The following is a 17,174-nucleotide window of genomic DNA, read 5'->3' as shown; positions in this document are numbered from 1 at the left end:
TTTGGCCAAGGCTTGTGTCGGAACCCTAGCACCTAAATAGATGATTAATTATTCTCGATTTGTTAAGGTCATGCGTTTTTTTCTTATATTAACAGAACAGCTAAGAAATTAGTGTCACTAAAAAAATAATTCAATGACCGATGTTCTTTTACGAAACCATTCAAAATTAAAATTAATCGTTCGTAAAGATAATATTGATTACTTTTATTGCATAGCAAGTACCGGAGCTATTTTGTCATTGTTTCAAAGATTATTCAACGTTACGCAGATTTATTTTATGTTCAGTCAGCTCAGCAGCTTTACTAAAGCAAAATGAATGATTTCGGAAAATCGGAATCGAAAAAGCATACGAAGGTTATTGACAATTTAAGTTTCGTAAATCAATTTCATGAGAAGTTCTATTCGATTGTGAATAAATAGTCTAAATTGAATCATTCATGTTTTTATCGGCAACTTAACAAATTAGCCGCAGCGCCATACAATTTGCGGGTGACCGAATAAATTTACGCACGCACAATCCACCCGCATGTCAATCGATGTCATCCACCATTGGGCTGTATTGTGAAACCGGATCTCACGGCCGATGCTAGTAAAAGTGTCAGAATTCGATAATTCACGGCCATTTTCTCTGTAAAGAAAAATCACGAAAATAATCAGGCGGGAAAACGATTTGCCGCGCGCGGTTATGAACGCTTTCTAGGTCGCCGCAGGCTGCGTCAGCGCAGTGTCTCGCCCGCGGCGCCCGCGCGCACTCGTCCAGCAAACAACGTATTGTTTACTCGCCGCGCGCTATAAGCCCCCGACGCCGACTCGGATCTCCACTCGCACCCGGCGCTCGTCGCTCAGTGTTGAAACCCTTTTCAGTTGACCAACTAGGTGAAAGGTTTAAAGTATAAAGCAAAAAAATACTTAGGAACAGCACAGACTGCACGAGATGAGGCCAGTGATCTGGCTTGCGTTCCTGGCGGCTTTGGCCGCCGCGGAAATTGCTGAGGAGCCGTGGGTCGAGGAAGAGGATGTGGAGGAGCCTTACAATGAGGAGAGAGAGGAGGAAGTTCACTATCGGAGGCGGAGAGAGGCGTATGTGGAGGATCCTTACGAGGAACATTTGCGAGTGAAGAGACGCTGTGAAGATGAGCCGGAATACCGAGTGAGGCGTTCAGCTGACTACGTCAGAGTTCCACGTCAAGTGCATCAGTACGAAGTGCACGAGTTTTCTGATGACGCAAGTCCGTCGTCACCTCCGTACGAGGAGATGCTCGCGGCAAGTGCCGAGCACTACCACCGGGTGTACGCCCCCGCGGGGCACGCTCGGTACCTCAACCCTGACGTGAGTGGTGTTCCGATCTCTACTGTACCTGTGTCGTCCGTGCAGTTCGCCCCTAACCCTGCTTCAGTGCATTCTCCCATTCAGTTTGTTGCGCCTCCACAACTACACGCCGGATTGGAGGCGACGCCCAGCCGTGTGAATGTCCCTGTGCAGTTCGCTTCTAACCCCTCTGTGCATTCCCCCGTGCAGTTTGTCGCTCCCCCCAATGTCCAGGCGAGTGTGTCGTCGGTTCCTAACCCCGTGCCGGTGGCGGCGGCGGCCCCGCTGCAGCTGAAGCAGCTGGCCGGAGACCAGTTCGTGTCGGCGGCCGGCCACCACCACAAGCACGCGGGCCCGCACCACTCGGGCCACCAGCAGGGCGGCGGCCACAACAGGCAAGCCAAACACTACGCGGATCATGGAGGCAAGGTATGTTGACTGTTTGTTTATTACAAATAACAATAAATACTTTTTACGAACCTACTCATTTATGTTGTTTATCAATCTCTTTGTTTTTTATGTTTAAAGGACATGTGAATGGAATCTGTGTAAAACAAAGCAAATAGAAGAGAAGTTCTATTTACTATGAACATTTAGCGTTTGCTTATATTTTTAGCCAACTGCGTACGACAGTGCTATTTTTGTCGAAGTTCACTGTCAACAGAGATTCTGAAATAATGTAAACTTCAACATTAATAATGTTAGTAGCACGTGTTTTGGAGCAGGTTCACGGTCTAGCATTACTAAAAAAGGAAAAACTACCTACCGGCATACCATTTCTTTCAGATACAAAAATAAATTATAATTTATAAAAATCACTTATTATCTACAGACAGTTTCAAAGTTCTCAAAATAAAGTAAACTACTAAAATTGTTTCTCAAATCAATCTAACTGTTACATTTAAAAAATAAATAAATAAAATGTTACCATTCTACTTTAAGCTCAAATCGTCCTGATCATTGTCATTATTAACGTCAGTGCAATTATAAGGTCACCTCTAAAAGACAGATGAAATTTTAATAGGGCATCTAATTATATTAGAAAAATTGAACCCTAGCATTAAAACAAAAAAAAGGCTAGTTTCTTTTTTTACTTTTCCTAACAAACTAAATGTAATATTTTTAAGAGCACCCTGTACTTAATTTGGTTTATCGACCCTCTCTGTCATTTTCACATCTATATAAATAAAATAAAGTCGTGTTAGTTACTCCACTTATAACTCAAGAACGGCTGAACCGATTTAGCTGAAAATTGTCAGGGAGGTAGTTTAGAGCCAGGAGAATGACATAGGATACTTTTTGTCCCGTTTGAAATTTAAAAAAAAAAGTCTGCTTATTTATTGCCATTAAGGCGGAACAAAGTTCGCCGGGTTAGCTAGTTATTTATATAAGCTGCTGGACGTGACGTCAATGCCATGCCTCCGTACCGCACTGAGCACTTCGGGTTCACTCGACATAACATCAAAAAATCTCGAAAACTAGCATTCTAAAAATATGGTTGTATTATCTAAAACGAATTAATTTAAGATGTTTTATTTGTCCCTTAAATCTCGTCTGTCTTTTGGAGTTGACCTTATAGATGGTCCACTGAACTGTCCAAACTGAACCACTGAACTGTCCAAACAAACTCATTGACAGGTGGGTGCCGACATCGTTCAATTAAATTCCAACATGGAAAAAGTCGGGACCAGCAACCCGGCATTGACGGTGGCGCCCCGCTGTCAATGTCACGGTTAGGACAGTTCAGTATATTGGGTTTATAAGTTTTATCTGACAGCAAGGTATCGTCAGTTGTTATAAACCAACGTGCACACTAATTTGAAAATTATAAATAACTTGAAAAAATCCGACTGCCTAAGGCGGGAATTGAACCCAGGACCTTCCGCTTGCCGGGCGACTGCTCTTCCAACCGAGCTACTTAGACACTGGATTCTGAGATTTTGAAATGCAACTCATAACGCTAAAAATTTAATGACAACATGCACACGTTAGGAGAAACAATAAATTATTTGTTTTATTTATTTAGGTCTCACAGTGCGCGTGGACGCACAGGGTCACACACAAACCAATCACAGAGCTCTATGCAACGCTGAGCGTTCGATTCGCTGCTTCACTTAAGCAAGCATCGTTTGTGAATACGAGCGTTATTAATTTTGGTATACTTAAAGCGTTAACTAGTTATCATAAACAATTATCATATAGGGCGTTTTCCTAAATTCAGTTATCAATTAAAACAAATATCACATTACTGCATCTGGTTTGTCAATTGTAAGCCGTGCTAACAGCAGAGATAACAAATGTATGCATTTTAGTGTCACATTGAATATGATGTGTATTTAAATTTTTAACACAAGATTATTTAAATAATTTTAACAGATACTTAAGCCAAATCCAAAATTATAAAGAAAAAATTCAAATATACATTTTATTAATACACCAAACGGTTAAATTATTGTAACTAATTTGTACTTATTATTTTGAAACCGACTTTATTTCAGTTTGTAACGTTTTACAAGTGTCTTGGTTGAGTTAGTTTTAGTTTTACATTAGTCAGCACTATAAGATACCCCACAGATAACAGATTTTTTACTGGCCGATAGTTGGGCCGGCTTCTAATTTGTATGAAGAATCGGCCGATAACAAATCGGTTCAGAGCAATGTGCGTACTTCCATACATATTATGTTCATACTGATTAACAGCCCGACTCAACTATCGGCCGACAAAAAAAGTCTGTAGTCTGCGAGGTGTCTCAAATTAATCCTGTTGTCTTTGTGATATTTTTATTTTGTAACAGTAAGGCATTGTAAGAATTTTATATTGAAAAACTAATTTACGCCAAAGTTTAATTATTTAAAGCTTTGTTAAAAACCAATATGCCCTTGCACAGTCAGATGTTGCGTTGGTAATCACCAAAAATTAACTTCAATTATTACAACACAAGTCAATGAAAAACATCAATCTTTTAAACTGCGATCTCCAACCCGCCTGCCAAGCGTGGAGATTATGGCAAAACCCTCCACTATAGTGGAGGAGGCTCATAGTCCAGCAGTGGACTGTAAAGGGCTGTTGATGATGATGATGATGAAGTCAATGAAACTCAAAAGCTGAAAAGTGTGTTTGTTTGTTCAGGAATTACTGGTCCGATTTAAAATAATTATTTTTGTGTTGGATATCTAGCCTATTTATTGAGGAAAGCTTTAGGCTAAATAACATCACCCAATAAGGGGCGGAGCAGTAAAGATAAATGTTACAAAAACGGGAAATATTATTAAAACTTTTTAAATTATCATCATAAATGCGTGTATCGTATTATGAGTGCTTACTTGAGTTAGTTGTATCAATTCAATAATTTAATTTAATAACATTATTACCTTTTGAACAAAACTATTTAGAGTTGGCATGTAACCTCGGCGAACGCAATATTTATTTGAAATTAAAATTCTTACAAAAAATTTCATATGGGTGTAATTTTTATAATAGTTGTAGCACGGTCACGCATTGCCTCATCAGAATTAACTGAGGAAATGATGACAACGGCAGCCCATCCGTGAAATAACTGTAATTTCGTCTAACTATAACGTTTAAAGAGCATTTTTTGCATATTTATATTATATTTTTTATTTTATGATCATTTTGTTAAGAAAAAAGGCATGTGAATGTATCTAAATTGGTTTTCTATAACTTATAATCAACCATATATATTTCTTTCTTAGACAGGGTAACATACATAAGAAGAATAATGTTATGAATTACACAAGGTTCATGTGAATTTAATTCAATAAAGCATTGAAGTTTCTTATCATCTTGACTATTTTTTGATCGACAAATAATACGGCACTAAAACTGAAATCACCCTCAATGGTTACAGACCACCAAAGGCCACCACAGTGACCACCACGTCGACAAGGGCGCTAAAGGCTTCAAGACCGACGAGAGGCACCGCAAGGAGTACGAGGAAGCTGCAGGAAAGAAGAAAAAGCATCACGACGAGGCTGGTCACAAAGGAAACCATGAGGAAGAGGCCCATGGGCACAGGGGAGCCAAGTTCGATGAGAAGAAAGGACACAAGAAGGGACATAAGACTAAGGGTAAGTGATATTAGTGCTTCTAGAGTAGTTTACAAGTCAAGGTCGCTTTTATACTGCGCCGCCAGTCCCAAACTAAGCAAAGCTTGTACTATGGGTACTAGACAACGGATGTAAACATACTTAAATACTTTTTTTGTAAATACATACATATTATACATTATAGAAAACACCCAGACCCGTCACAGAAATTAAAATTTATCATTTTTCAATTTCTGCTCGGCCGGGGATAAAACCTCTCGGCATAGTAGTCCGTTCTGAACCACTACACCAAACGGCCGACCGAAAAGATCTGGTTAATTTCGTAATTGTAACATGTTCCGCATTCCATTGTTGCAATTCGATTTGTTTGTTTACATTACATTTCTATTAGTCAATTTGCAAGCTTATTACTCCAGCTTAACGCCACTTACTTGTGTTTGTATTGTTCGAGAAAAATCCACTTGCGGCAGAGAAAGCGAGTCGGTTACATAAATTACTTATTCCGACAGTTGACCTGACCGCAACAATAATTGTGTTACTGATTGGACACGAGAACGTAATCGAACGCACTATCTTATAGATTATTGTGGTTTGTAATCGAATCTTTAGTCCGATTCATTCGGAAGTGCCTCATTCACGCAGTCCATTACGGCCTAACCACAATTTTACAGACACTTGTAATAATGATGGCAAAGCTAAACGATTTAGTCAAGCATTCTGAGTTGTATTATTATTGTACTGCTTTTGCCCACGGCTTCACCCGTGTAAAATTTCGTTATAAATTATAACTTTTATATTCTAATGATGCATAAACAATAATACTGTAAAGTTTCATCAAAATCCGTTCAGTAGTTTTTGCGTGAAAGAGAACAAACTTTCGCATTTATAATATTAGTAGGAGTTTATGAAAATGCTTATAGAAGTTTGTTCTCTTTAGCCTCAATTTATTTAGTAAGCCTCGACTCACAGGCAGTTAGTTCTACCACATTGTTCTATTCGTTTGGGACTCCCAGGGTCGGACTGGGCCGGAAGGGCCCGGGTGGCTGATCGCAATCCCGAGGCCCGAGAAAATACTAAAATAAAGTAAAATAATAAGTAGGTATTTACTAATAACAAATAATAATAAAAAGCTAGCCAATCAACATTTTTTTAAAAGAGGAGAACTTTCAGCTAAGCAGTTAATGACTCGATCGTAAAAGCTTCTGTTTTCGTCATCCTTGATTAGATCCGATTATGTATTTAATACAGTGTGAGTCACAATAAAGTTCACATATGAAATTAGGTGAAACTACACTCGCGAGCAAAACTATGGAATCACTTACATGAAGTTGTTTCCACGCGATCTTCTGTGCTAACGATTTTATTAGTAACAAAAAAGTGGCACCATTTTAAAGATTGGACTTTTAACTTTAAATTGATACCAAATTCATTTAAATCACACCAGTATTTAAAAAGATATCCCGGCTGATGTGAAGAAGTAAGGATAAAGACATGTATGAACTGTTTGATACGTCGCGAGTTGCGGCCTATTTACTCCCTGTAAAAGCACGTGTTTTCGGATTTTTGCTTTCACATGTTAATCCAAACACATCTCCGCTTCTTTTGACACTTAACCTGGGATTCTACACCTTCAGAAGCAGCACAAATCGTTGCACTATTGCAAGAAGGGCTCAGCCAGCGGGCTGTCACACGTCAGCTCCACATAAACCAGTCCTGGGTTTGGAAAGTTTTAAGACGCTTTCGGGAGACTGGTGGCTTTATCCCGAGACCATGTTCTGAACAGCGCCGGAGCACATCGCAGAGGGATGACCGTTTTTTTATGTCAACCTCTCTATGAAGTCGTCATCTGACTGGTATCGACGTCCAGCAAGAGCTCAGAAATGTTCGTAGGATAGCTGTTAGCAAGTGGACAGTTCGTCTAAGATAAGCAATAGAATTTGACTCCAAAAAGGCCTGCCACAGGATCGAAACTGACGGCAGGTCACCGATAAGCACGCTTTTAATTTGCTCGTACATATCTCGATGGGAAGTCGAGCAAGCCACCCCCATAAGCCACAGTTTCAGTGAACCAGCACTGCACAAATCGCTCCCCAGGCCGCCTATAGACCCGACCTCTTCGACTGCTGCACTGCAAACACAGTCTGCATTCATCGGAGAACAAAACTCGCCTCCATTACTCGCCTTCCCATCGAAANATCATAAACAATTATCATATAGGGCGTTTTCCTAAATTCAGTTATCAATTAAAACAAATATCACATTACTGCATCTGGTTTGTAAATTGTAAGCCATGCTAACAGCATAGATAACAAATGTATGCATTAGTGTCACATTGAATAGCATGTGTATTTACATTTATAATAATACAAGATTATTTAAATAATTTAAACAGATAAGCCAAATCCAAAATCATAAAGAAAAAAATACAATTTAATTAATACACCAAACGGTTAAATTATTATAACTAATTTGTACTTATTAATTTTTAAAGTGCACTTTAAGATATCCCGCAGATTACAATCTTTCAGCTTGCCAACTTCCAATATGTTTGAAGAATCGGCCGATACCAAAACGGTGTATATTGTACGCACTTCCATACGTCATGTTCATACTAATTATCTGCCCGACCCAACTATCGGCCGACAAAAAAGTATATAGTCTGCGAGGTGTCTTTAATTTTGTAACAATAAGGCATTGCAGGAATTATAAATTGATAAACTGATTTACGCCAACGTTTACTTAAAGCTTTGTTAAAAAACGAATATTTTATGCTCTTGCACAGTCACATGATGCGTTGGTAATCACCAAAAATTAACTTCATAAAATTATAAGTCAATGAAACTGAAAAGCTGAAAAGTGTGTTTGTTTTTTCAGGAATTACTGGTCCGATTTAAAATAATTCTTTTTGTGTTAGATATCTACCCTATTTATCGAGGAAAGCTTTAGGCTAAATAACATCACCCAATAGGTAAGGGGCGAAGCAGTAAAGATAAATGTTACGAAAACGGGAAATATTATTAAAACTTTTTAAATTATCATCATAAATGCGTGTATCGTATTATGAGTGCTCACTTGAGTTAGTTGTATCAATTCAATAATTTAATTTAATACATTATTACCTTTTGAACAAAACTATTTAGAGTTGGCATGTAACCTCGGCGAACGCAATATTTATTTGAAATTAAAATTCTTACAAAAATTTTCATATGGGTGTAATTTTTATAATAGTTGTAGCACGGTCACGCATTGCCTCATCAGAATTAACTGAGGAAATGATGACAACGGCAGCCCATCCGTGAAATAACTGCAATTTCGTCTAACTATAACGTTTGAAGAGCATTTTTTGCGTAATTTTATTATATTTTTTATTTTATGATCATTTTGTTAAGAAAAACCGGNTCCCAGGTGAAGTGTCAAAAGAAGCGGAGATGTGTATGGATTACCGTGTGAAAGCAAAAATCCTAAAACACGTACTTTTACAGGGAGTAAATAGTCCGCAACTCGCGACATGTCAAACAGTTCATACATGTCTTTTTCCTTACTTCTTCACATCAGCCGGGATATCTTTTAAAATACTGGTGTGATTTAAATGAATTTGGTATTAATTTAAAGTTAATAGTCCAATCTTTAAAATTGTGCCACTTTGTTACTAACAAATTCGTTAGTACAGAAGATCGCGTGGAAACAACTTCATGTAAGTAATTCCATACTTTTGCTTGCGAGTGTAGATCTATTTTTGTCGACAAAAAAGAGATCAAAATTTTTTTGAGAATTTTTTTAAATTTTTTATAGATTTTTTTTTCTTCCAATTACTTTTTGTAAAGAAAACGTAATAACTTTATAACTAACGTATCCTGTAAAAACAGTAATAATGCTAAATAACAGACGATACTAAAAAAAATACTCAGAAAATGTCAACAAATAATAAAAAATGATATTTTTGGAAAAAATCTGCTTTTAAATCCTTTTTTTTTAGTTATTTGATAAATTTCTCCAAAAAAAGCCCCTATAACAGGTGGTTTTTATTACTTTGTATTATTCTCTATCGTATTACCTTTGTAAAACCAAAAATCGCTTGTCTCTATCCCTATCACAACATTTGCTATGATCGTTTGAACTAAGCCTCTCCGGGCCCGCCATTCAACGCTTCGTTAACAACTAAACTGAAAATGGCTCTAGATTTGTAATTTTGATAAAGACAATTTAGATTTCAAATAAAAACAAAAGATTTCGTGCATTTTAAAATTGTCCCTACCTGTAGCGGAGAATAATGTTGTGGTAGGCCTTTGTTCAAACTATCATATAAAATGTTGTGATAGGGATAGAGACATGCGATTTTTGGTTTGACAAAGGTAATACGTTAGAGAATAATACAAAGCAATAAAAACCACCTGTTATAGGGGCATTTTTTGGAAAAAAATATCAAATAACCAAAAAACACGAATTTATAATAAGCAGATTTTTTTCAAAAAGTACCATTTTTATTATTTGTTGGCATTTTCTGAGTATTTTTTTTGTATCGTCTGTTATTTAGCATTATTCATGTTTTTATTTTATCACGATATACCTCTTAGTTTAAAAGTTATTACGTTTTCTTTACAATAAGTAATTGGAAGAAAAAAAATTATATAATTTTTTAAAAAAAATCTCAAATAAATTGACCTCTTTTTTGTCGATAAAAATAGGTCTAGTTTCACCTAATTTCATATGTACACTTTATCGTGACTCACACTGTATAATTAACGAATCTTACAGTTTTTGCCCCAGTAGAGAACGAAGTCTCGTTTTAATGCGCTTTAATGCTGAAAATCGTCTCTCACAAGTCACTTGCGTGAATGAAACTGTGAGAATTAAACACTGTAATACATAAAAGAAGCAAAATAAAACTCCCGTCATTTCCCGGCAATTTTCCGAGTATTGCATTTATTAGAGGACGCAATTTTATTTTTGGGACATGTGTGGGTCAATGTGATCAATAGAAGCTTAACCTCAAGTTTTTGGGGTCGCCACCTTTGTCCCCCAACCGCCATCTTGAAAAAAGGGCTGAAAACATTTTTTAAGCGTCTTACAAAAATTCACTATGTCATAATTTGTAGCAAATTGTTTTGCCTACAAATAATATTATGTTTACATAACTTTTTGTCCTAAATTAAAAATTAGAGAAGTAATACATAAGAAAAAAGGATTTTTTATTTTTTAATCTTTATTTTAAAGCAAATAGTTATATTTACATATTTGCAGGCAAAGCAATTTTCTACAAATTATGACTGTACGACGCATAGTTTCCGACACATGCACGCGGGCAACCGTAGCACAGGGGCCACGCTGCGCGGGCCCCCTGCGCTACGGTTGCCGCATGCCCCGCAACCCAGGCCCGAGGGGGGCCCGCGCAGGCTGGGGCCCGGCTGGCAAATGCCACCCCGACTGTATGGCCAGTCCGACGCTGGGGACTCCACACTATTATGTACAGTGTGTCCGGGCATGTAGTGATCAAACTTTAAGGGCGTAATCTATGGACAATTTTATCGATGTAAATACTTCAAATTTGGGGCTTGACCCATTTCTCGCAAAATTACAAGTATTTAAGTTTTGAATTTTAAGTTTTCACTACTTCCTTCAAAAACAAGTGATAGCGTGGGTAGCTAAACACTAATAAGCAAAAATATTATATCATGCGATAGCCAATAAAATTACCTATTAGCGGAAGTAAAAAACAGGGTAGCGCATTTTCTTACATAACTTTTCAATTCCTATCATTGGAGGTCCGAAAATATTTCTCATACAATTTGATACTATAATGATCATTCTTCATAAAAAATTTAAAACCTACATATTTAAAAACATAATCATTGATATTCATAATATCACTAATCATACTCTTAGTTTTTACTAATATTTGTTTTAATATATTTTTCTATACTAATAATCGAAANACAAGATGTTTCCTCTTCAGAATCTATGTCTTCGCGTTTATTTCCGTGCCGCTTGGCAACTGCTTTTTTGTCGCAGTAATACTCAAAGTCCGACCTGTAAAATATAGAGTTAAAGTTATAAGACGAAATTATGCTGTAGGTACCACATTATGTTCAATACAATACATGTATTGAACATTCAATAACAACATACAGTAAACAACTTCAAAAAATCGAACTGCCTAAGTTCATAATTATGCACATTATTATTCTCATAAAACACACAAGGAAAAAAGTTAAAAAAACTTACGAACATTATTTCGTTGCTGTAGATTGGTCTTGAAGCTGAAGAATACCTTAACCTTGAAGGTTGATGAGCACTATGTGGCACTACTGGAGTTATTAAATTTTATCGATTTGGAGGTCATAATTTATCTAAAAATAATGCAAGATCAGCAAAAGAGGTAGTCAACATTTTTTCAATTTGTACCGCTTAGTTAACGGGTAAAATATAATGTATAATTACAAAAGTAACCTTCAAACACAGGGTTTACGATCACTGGCCAAAATTTTTTATAGAATCAGCAATTGCAAAATGTTATTGCTGATTAACATTAACATTTGTGAAAAACAAAAGTTTCAATTTACTCAGACGTCCGCATAATCAGTGTAGGTACAGTCGGCGTAAAAAATATATGATGATTTTTTTTTCATATTAGGATATTTTTCTTGTTACATACTTTAGATTATTTCTTAAACATACTATCTTTCTTTCTTTCTTTGAATAATTTCACGCGGCGCCATCTAGTTTCAAAGTAAGCAACTAAAATGCTTGTGTTATGGGTGTTAGCTTAATAAATAATATCCATTGGATATACTACTTAAAAACTATTTAAATACATAGGTACCTACACATTATACATAGTAACACCCAGACCCATCACAGGAATTAAAATTCATCATTTCAATTTCTGCCCAGCCGGGAATCGATCCTGGGACTTCTTGCGTAGTATTGCGGCCTGTTGACCACTAACCACTCAGGTTGTTTTACTATGTAAAGGTACATGTGATCATATTGACTGATCGTGTGATGAGGTATGATCTCGATAATTGCATTATTTCGTTTTTTTCTTTGGTTGTTTATAGAAACGATAAGCATAACATAAGCAATAAATGCAGTGTTTCAACATTTTTGTAGAGTTATTTTTACTACTGACTGTACTTACATGCTCAAAACTGTGGTTTCAGCAGTAACAATATACTTGCATTATAATTTATAAGATTAGGGTTCCTTAAAATTTGAAACCATTTTATCGTCTTTGTTAACATTTAAAAACATTATTATACACTAATTAATTATTTAANTTCACTTCTTTTTCAGTTATTTTCCAACACAAGAAAAACCAGGTCATTAAGGTATGTTTTATTTCCATTGTATTATTAGTATTTGAGCTATTCTACAAAACGAATGTAAATTTATTAGTCTACGTCTATTAGTTTCGACGTAATTGTTGAACAAAGATACCCCTTCCCAGCGGTTTCCATAGTAATCGGAATAGGTTGTGTGATTCTTTCAGGCAGTGCATTTTCGCATGTCGCGTGCGCTATGGAAACCGCTGGGAAGGGGTATCTTTGTTCAACAATAACGCAAAACTAATAGACGTAGACTAATAAATTGACATTCGTTTTGTAGAATAGCTCAAATACTAATAATACAATGCAAATAAAACATACCTTAACGACCTGGTTTTTCTTGTGTTGGAAAATAACTGAAAAAGAAGTGAAAAAAGTCACGTTTTTTTCTAATTAAATCCATTCTTACTCCCTAAAAATGTATGAAACTTGTGTCCGTTTTCTACTTCTGCTAATAGATAATATTATTGACTATCGCATGATATCAAATATTTGCTTTTAATGTTAAGTTACCCACGTTTTCACTTGTTTTTGAAGGAAGAGGTGAAAACTAAAAATTAAAAACTTAAATCCTCGTAATTTTGCGACAAATGGGTCAAGCCCCAAATTTGAAGTATTTTCATCGATAAAATTGTATATATTACGCCATTAAAGTTTGATCACTACAAACCCGGACACACTGTATATGCTATAGAATCTATAGCATGGTGTGGAAACCCAAACGGTAAAGTAAACATTGGTTTTTTTTTTCTAAAATCCTCTAAATAATATTATAGGCTACCACAACAAGTACCACAAGGACGAGTTCCACAAGGAGCACAAGTTCTACGACGACTACCACAAGAGCGGCGNAAATCCTCTCTATAATATTATAGGCTACCACAACAAGTACCACAAGGACGAGTTCCACAAGGAGCACAAGTTCTACGACGACTACCACAAGAGCGGCGAGCACCACCGCTACGGCAAGTTCCACGCCAAGCACGCCAGCAACGAGAGCGGCAAGAAGAAGGCGCACCACGTCAACGCGGGACACGACTTCGTGGAGCGAGGCAAGAAGGGATACAGGTGAGAATACAAACTATTTGTCACAAGTATTGTAGCGACGAGCACCACCGCTACGGCAACGAGAGCGCGGGACTCGACTTCGTTGAGCGAGGCAAGAAGTGATACCTACAGGTAAGAACGCAAGCTATATGTCAAAAGTATTGTAGCGGCGAGCACCACCGCTACGGCAACGAGAGCGGCAAGACGAAGGTGCACCACGTCAACGCGGGACACGACTTCGTGGAGCGAGGCAAGAAGGGATACAGGTGAGAATACAAGCTATACGTTACAAGTATTGTAGCGGCGAGCACCACCGCTACGGCAACGAGAGTGGCAAGAAGAAGGCGCACCACGTCAACGCGGGTCATGACTTCGTTGAGCGAGGCAAGAAGGGATACAGGTGAGAATATACACTATTTGTCACAAGTATTGTAGCGGCGAGCACCACCGCTACGGCAACGAGAGCGGCAAGAAGAAGGCGCACCACGTCAACGCCGGCCATGACTTCGTTGAGCGAGGCAAGAAGGGATACAGGTGAGAATACAAGCTATTTGTCACAAGTATTGTAGCGGCGAGCACCACCGCTACGGCAACGAGAGCGGCAAGAAGAAGACGCACCACGTCAACGCGGGACACGAATTCGTGCGACGAGGCAAGAAGGGATACAGGTGAGAATACAAATTATTTGCCACAAGTATTGTAGCGGCGAGCACCACCGCTACGGCAAGTTCCACGCCAAGCACGCCAGCAACGAGAGCGGCAAGAAGAAGGCGCACCATGTTAACGCGGGACACGACTTCGTGGAGCGAGGCAAGAAGGGATACAGGTGAGACACAAACTATTTGTCACAAGTATTGTAGCGGCGAGCACCACCGCTACGGCAACGAGAACGCGGGACTCGACTTCGTTGAGCGAGGCAAGAAGTGATACAGGTAAGAACGCAAGCTATATGTCACAAGTATTGTAGCGGCGAGCACCACCGCTACGGCAACGAGAGCGGCAAGAAGAAGGCGCACCACGTCAACGCGGGACACGACTTCGTGGAGCGAGGCAAAAAGGGATACAGGTGAGAATACAAACTATTTATCACAAGTATTGTAGCGATGAGTACCACCGCTAGAGCAAGTTCCACACTAGCAAAGAGAACGGTAAGAAGAAGACGCACCACGTCAACGCGGGACATGATTTCGTTGAGCGAGAGAAGAAGGGATACAGGTAAGAACGCAAGCTATATGTCACAAGTATTGTAGCGGCGAGCACCACCGCTACGGCAACGAGAGCGCGGGACTCGACTTCGTTGAGCAAGGCAAGAAGGGATACCTACAGGTAAGAACGCAAGCTATATGTCACAAGTATTGTAGCGGCGAGCACCACCGCTACGGCAACGAGAGCGGCAAGTAGAAGGCGCACCACGTTCACGCCGGCCATGACTTCGTTGAGCGAGGCAAGAAAGGATACAGGTGAGAATACAAACTATTTGTCACAAGTATTGTAGCGACGAGCACCACCGCTACGGCAACGAGAGCGCGGGACTCGACTTCGTTGAGCGAGGCAAGAAGGGATACGGGTAAGAACGCAAGCTATATGTCACAAGTGTAGCGGCGAGTACCACCTCTAGGGCAAGTTCCACGCCAGAAACGAGAGCGGCAAGAAGAAGGCGCACCACGTCATCGTGCGACACGAATTCGTGCGACGAGGCAAGAAGGGATACAGTTAACAATACAAACTATTTGTTACAAGTCAAGAAAGGATACAGTTAACAATACAAACTATTTGTTACAAGTGTTGTTTCAGTAAGTTTACACATCATGAAAGACGAAAGACGACACAAAGATGATAGTTCTTCTGATAGTTACGTTAGTAAATTAGTAGACATTACAATCGTTGTACAGCGTGTTAAAACTAAAACAGAACATCCTGTAGTTTGGGGATAGATAAGATTAAGATTATAAATCAAATAGAAAATTATAGCCAAATAGCATCGATATAAAGCCATCAAGGAACAGGAACATAAAATGAAGAATAAATTAAAAACATTGAAGAATGATTTTATTCGTTTACAAAAGACATCGGGTAAATGATATGTTTTGTTTCCTTTACAGCAATAAGGGTCACCAAGACTCCGATCACAAAGGCTACAATGGCAAGGATGGTCACGAGGAGCACCATCAACACCACTCCCAGCACGGCAAAAAGGGAGGCAAGGAGGGCGGCTCCCACTGGGGCTACGCCAAGAAGAGCTAATCTGGACGCTGATTACCTTAGGAACTTAAGTTTGGTCTTATCAAACAGTGCTGTGGCATCGGTAGTTATTATTTGTATTTTGTTTAGTAAGTCTACAGTGATCAAACAGTCGCCGCTGCAGCAGGTTTACAGCGAGTATATTATCTACTGAAGAAACAGAAGTTACCTTGTAGTTAATTCAGTTATTCAGAATTCTTTCTATTGATTCTAATGTTTTTTTTTTGTCTAGATGCTTTTCCAAGAAATTGTTGATGATTTGAGCAGCAGTATTACTAAATTACCTACATTTTCAGACAATCGAATAAAATCAACCAATTTTAACCAGACAGAAAAAAACAAGGGTCTCTTCAGTTGCAGAATCCAAGCTGTCTTTGTCATTTTTACGCAACACCCAATTAGATTCAATTGTGCCTTTTTGTCTAATTGTAATTTCGATGCTCTATTAACTTTCAAAACACCAATGTTCCCCATTAAATGAAGCGACAAAAACTGACCGTCACTTGAAGAAACGCAGGAAGACATAATTTACATAACTTTAAACCCTAACGTCTTTATAAATACTTTTTTGTTGATCTATTTCATTTTGTCTGTCGTTGGTTCTCACGCCGAATTTCATGGATGTTGTTTATTTGCAATCACCTGTCTTATCTGTAAAAAGACACTTAAAACTCCATCAAGAGTCGAATGAACTGCTCGAACAAACCCATCTAGTTGCATAACCGACTGAGACGAATCGACCGACAACCCACTAACGAAACATGAGCGAGCCCGCATTTTTTGTTTCGTGTCCATTTTTTCTACGAGTTGCACTGGTTTGAGCTATATTTAGATACAAAGCCAATACTAAAAGGTGTACTACGTGTTGGGTCAAGCAAGATCCAACTTCAAATGTCATTCCTATTTTAACCGTTTCTTTTCAGTATTATCGCACTANTCGCACTATTCCTGGAGTGAAGGTTATGTCAAGAATAGACTTGATGGTACCATGAACGGGATTTTCAACAGCATCAATATCCTTTGATATTATACTGCTAACAAATTTAAATACGACAGGTAATTACATTTGTTTGCAGTACGAATATATTTTTTTACTATTGTTGTAAATATTGTTAAGAACGTATTAATTTTATACTTAGTAAACTTATATGATTGCCTCAAATAAATAGTTTAATGAATATATT

General features: G+C 38.2%; 1 protein-coding gene across 1 annotated transcript; it reads left to right on the top strand.

The window, feature by feature from the left end:
- Nucleotides 1-552: 552 nt before the first annotated feature.
- LOC114360097 (transcription initiation factor TFIID subunit 1) lies at nucleotides 553-16,818 on the top strand. The gene is made up of 4 exons (XM_028314662.1): nucleotides 553-1,738; nucleotides 5,179-5,398; nucleotides 13,578-13,770; nucleotides 15,852-16,818. Exons 1-4 carry the CDS (start codon nucleotides 935-937, stop codon nucleotides 15,991-15,993), a joined length of 1,359 nt encoding a protein of 452 aa, XP_028170463.1. The 5' UTR covers nucleotides 553-934; the 3' UTR covers nucleotides 15,994-16,818.
- The last annotated feature ends 356 nt before the right edge of the window (nucleotides 16,819-17,174 follow it).

This window comes from Ostrinia furnacalis, unplaced genomic scaffold (genome assembly GCF_004193835.3).
Source record: "Ostrinia furnacalis isolate ACB-3 unplaced genomic scaffold, ASM419383v2 OfSCF4889, whole genome shotgun sequence".
NCBI lineage: Eukaryota > Metazoa > Arthropoda > Insecta > Lepidoptera > Crambidae > Ostrinia > Ostrinia furnacalis.
The sequence above is the reverse complement of the archived record's forward strand: the minus strand, read 5'-3'. Positions and strand labels throughout refer to the sequence as shown.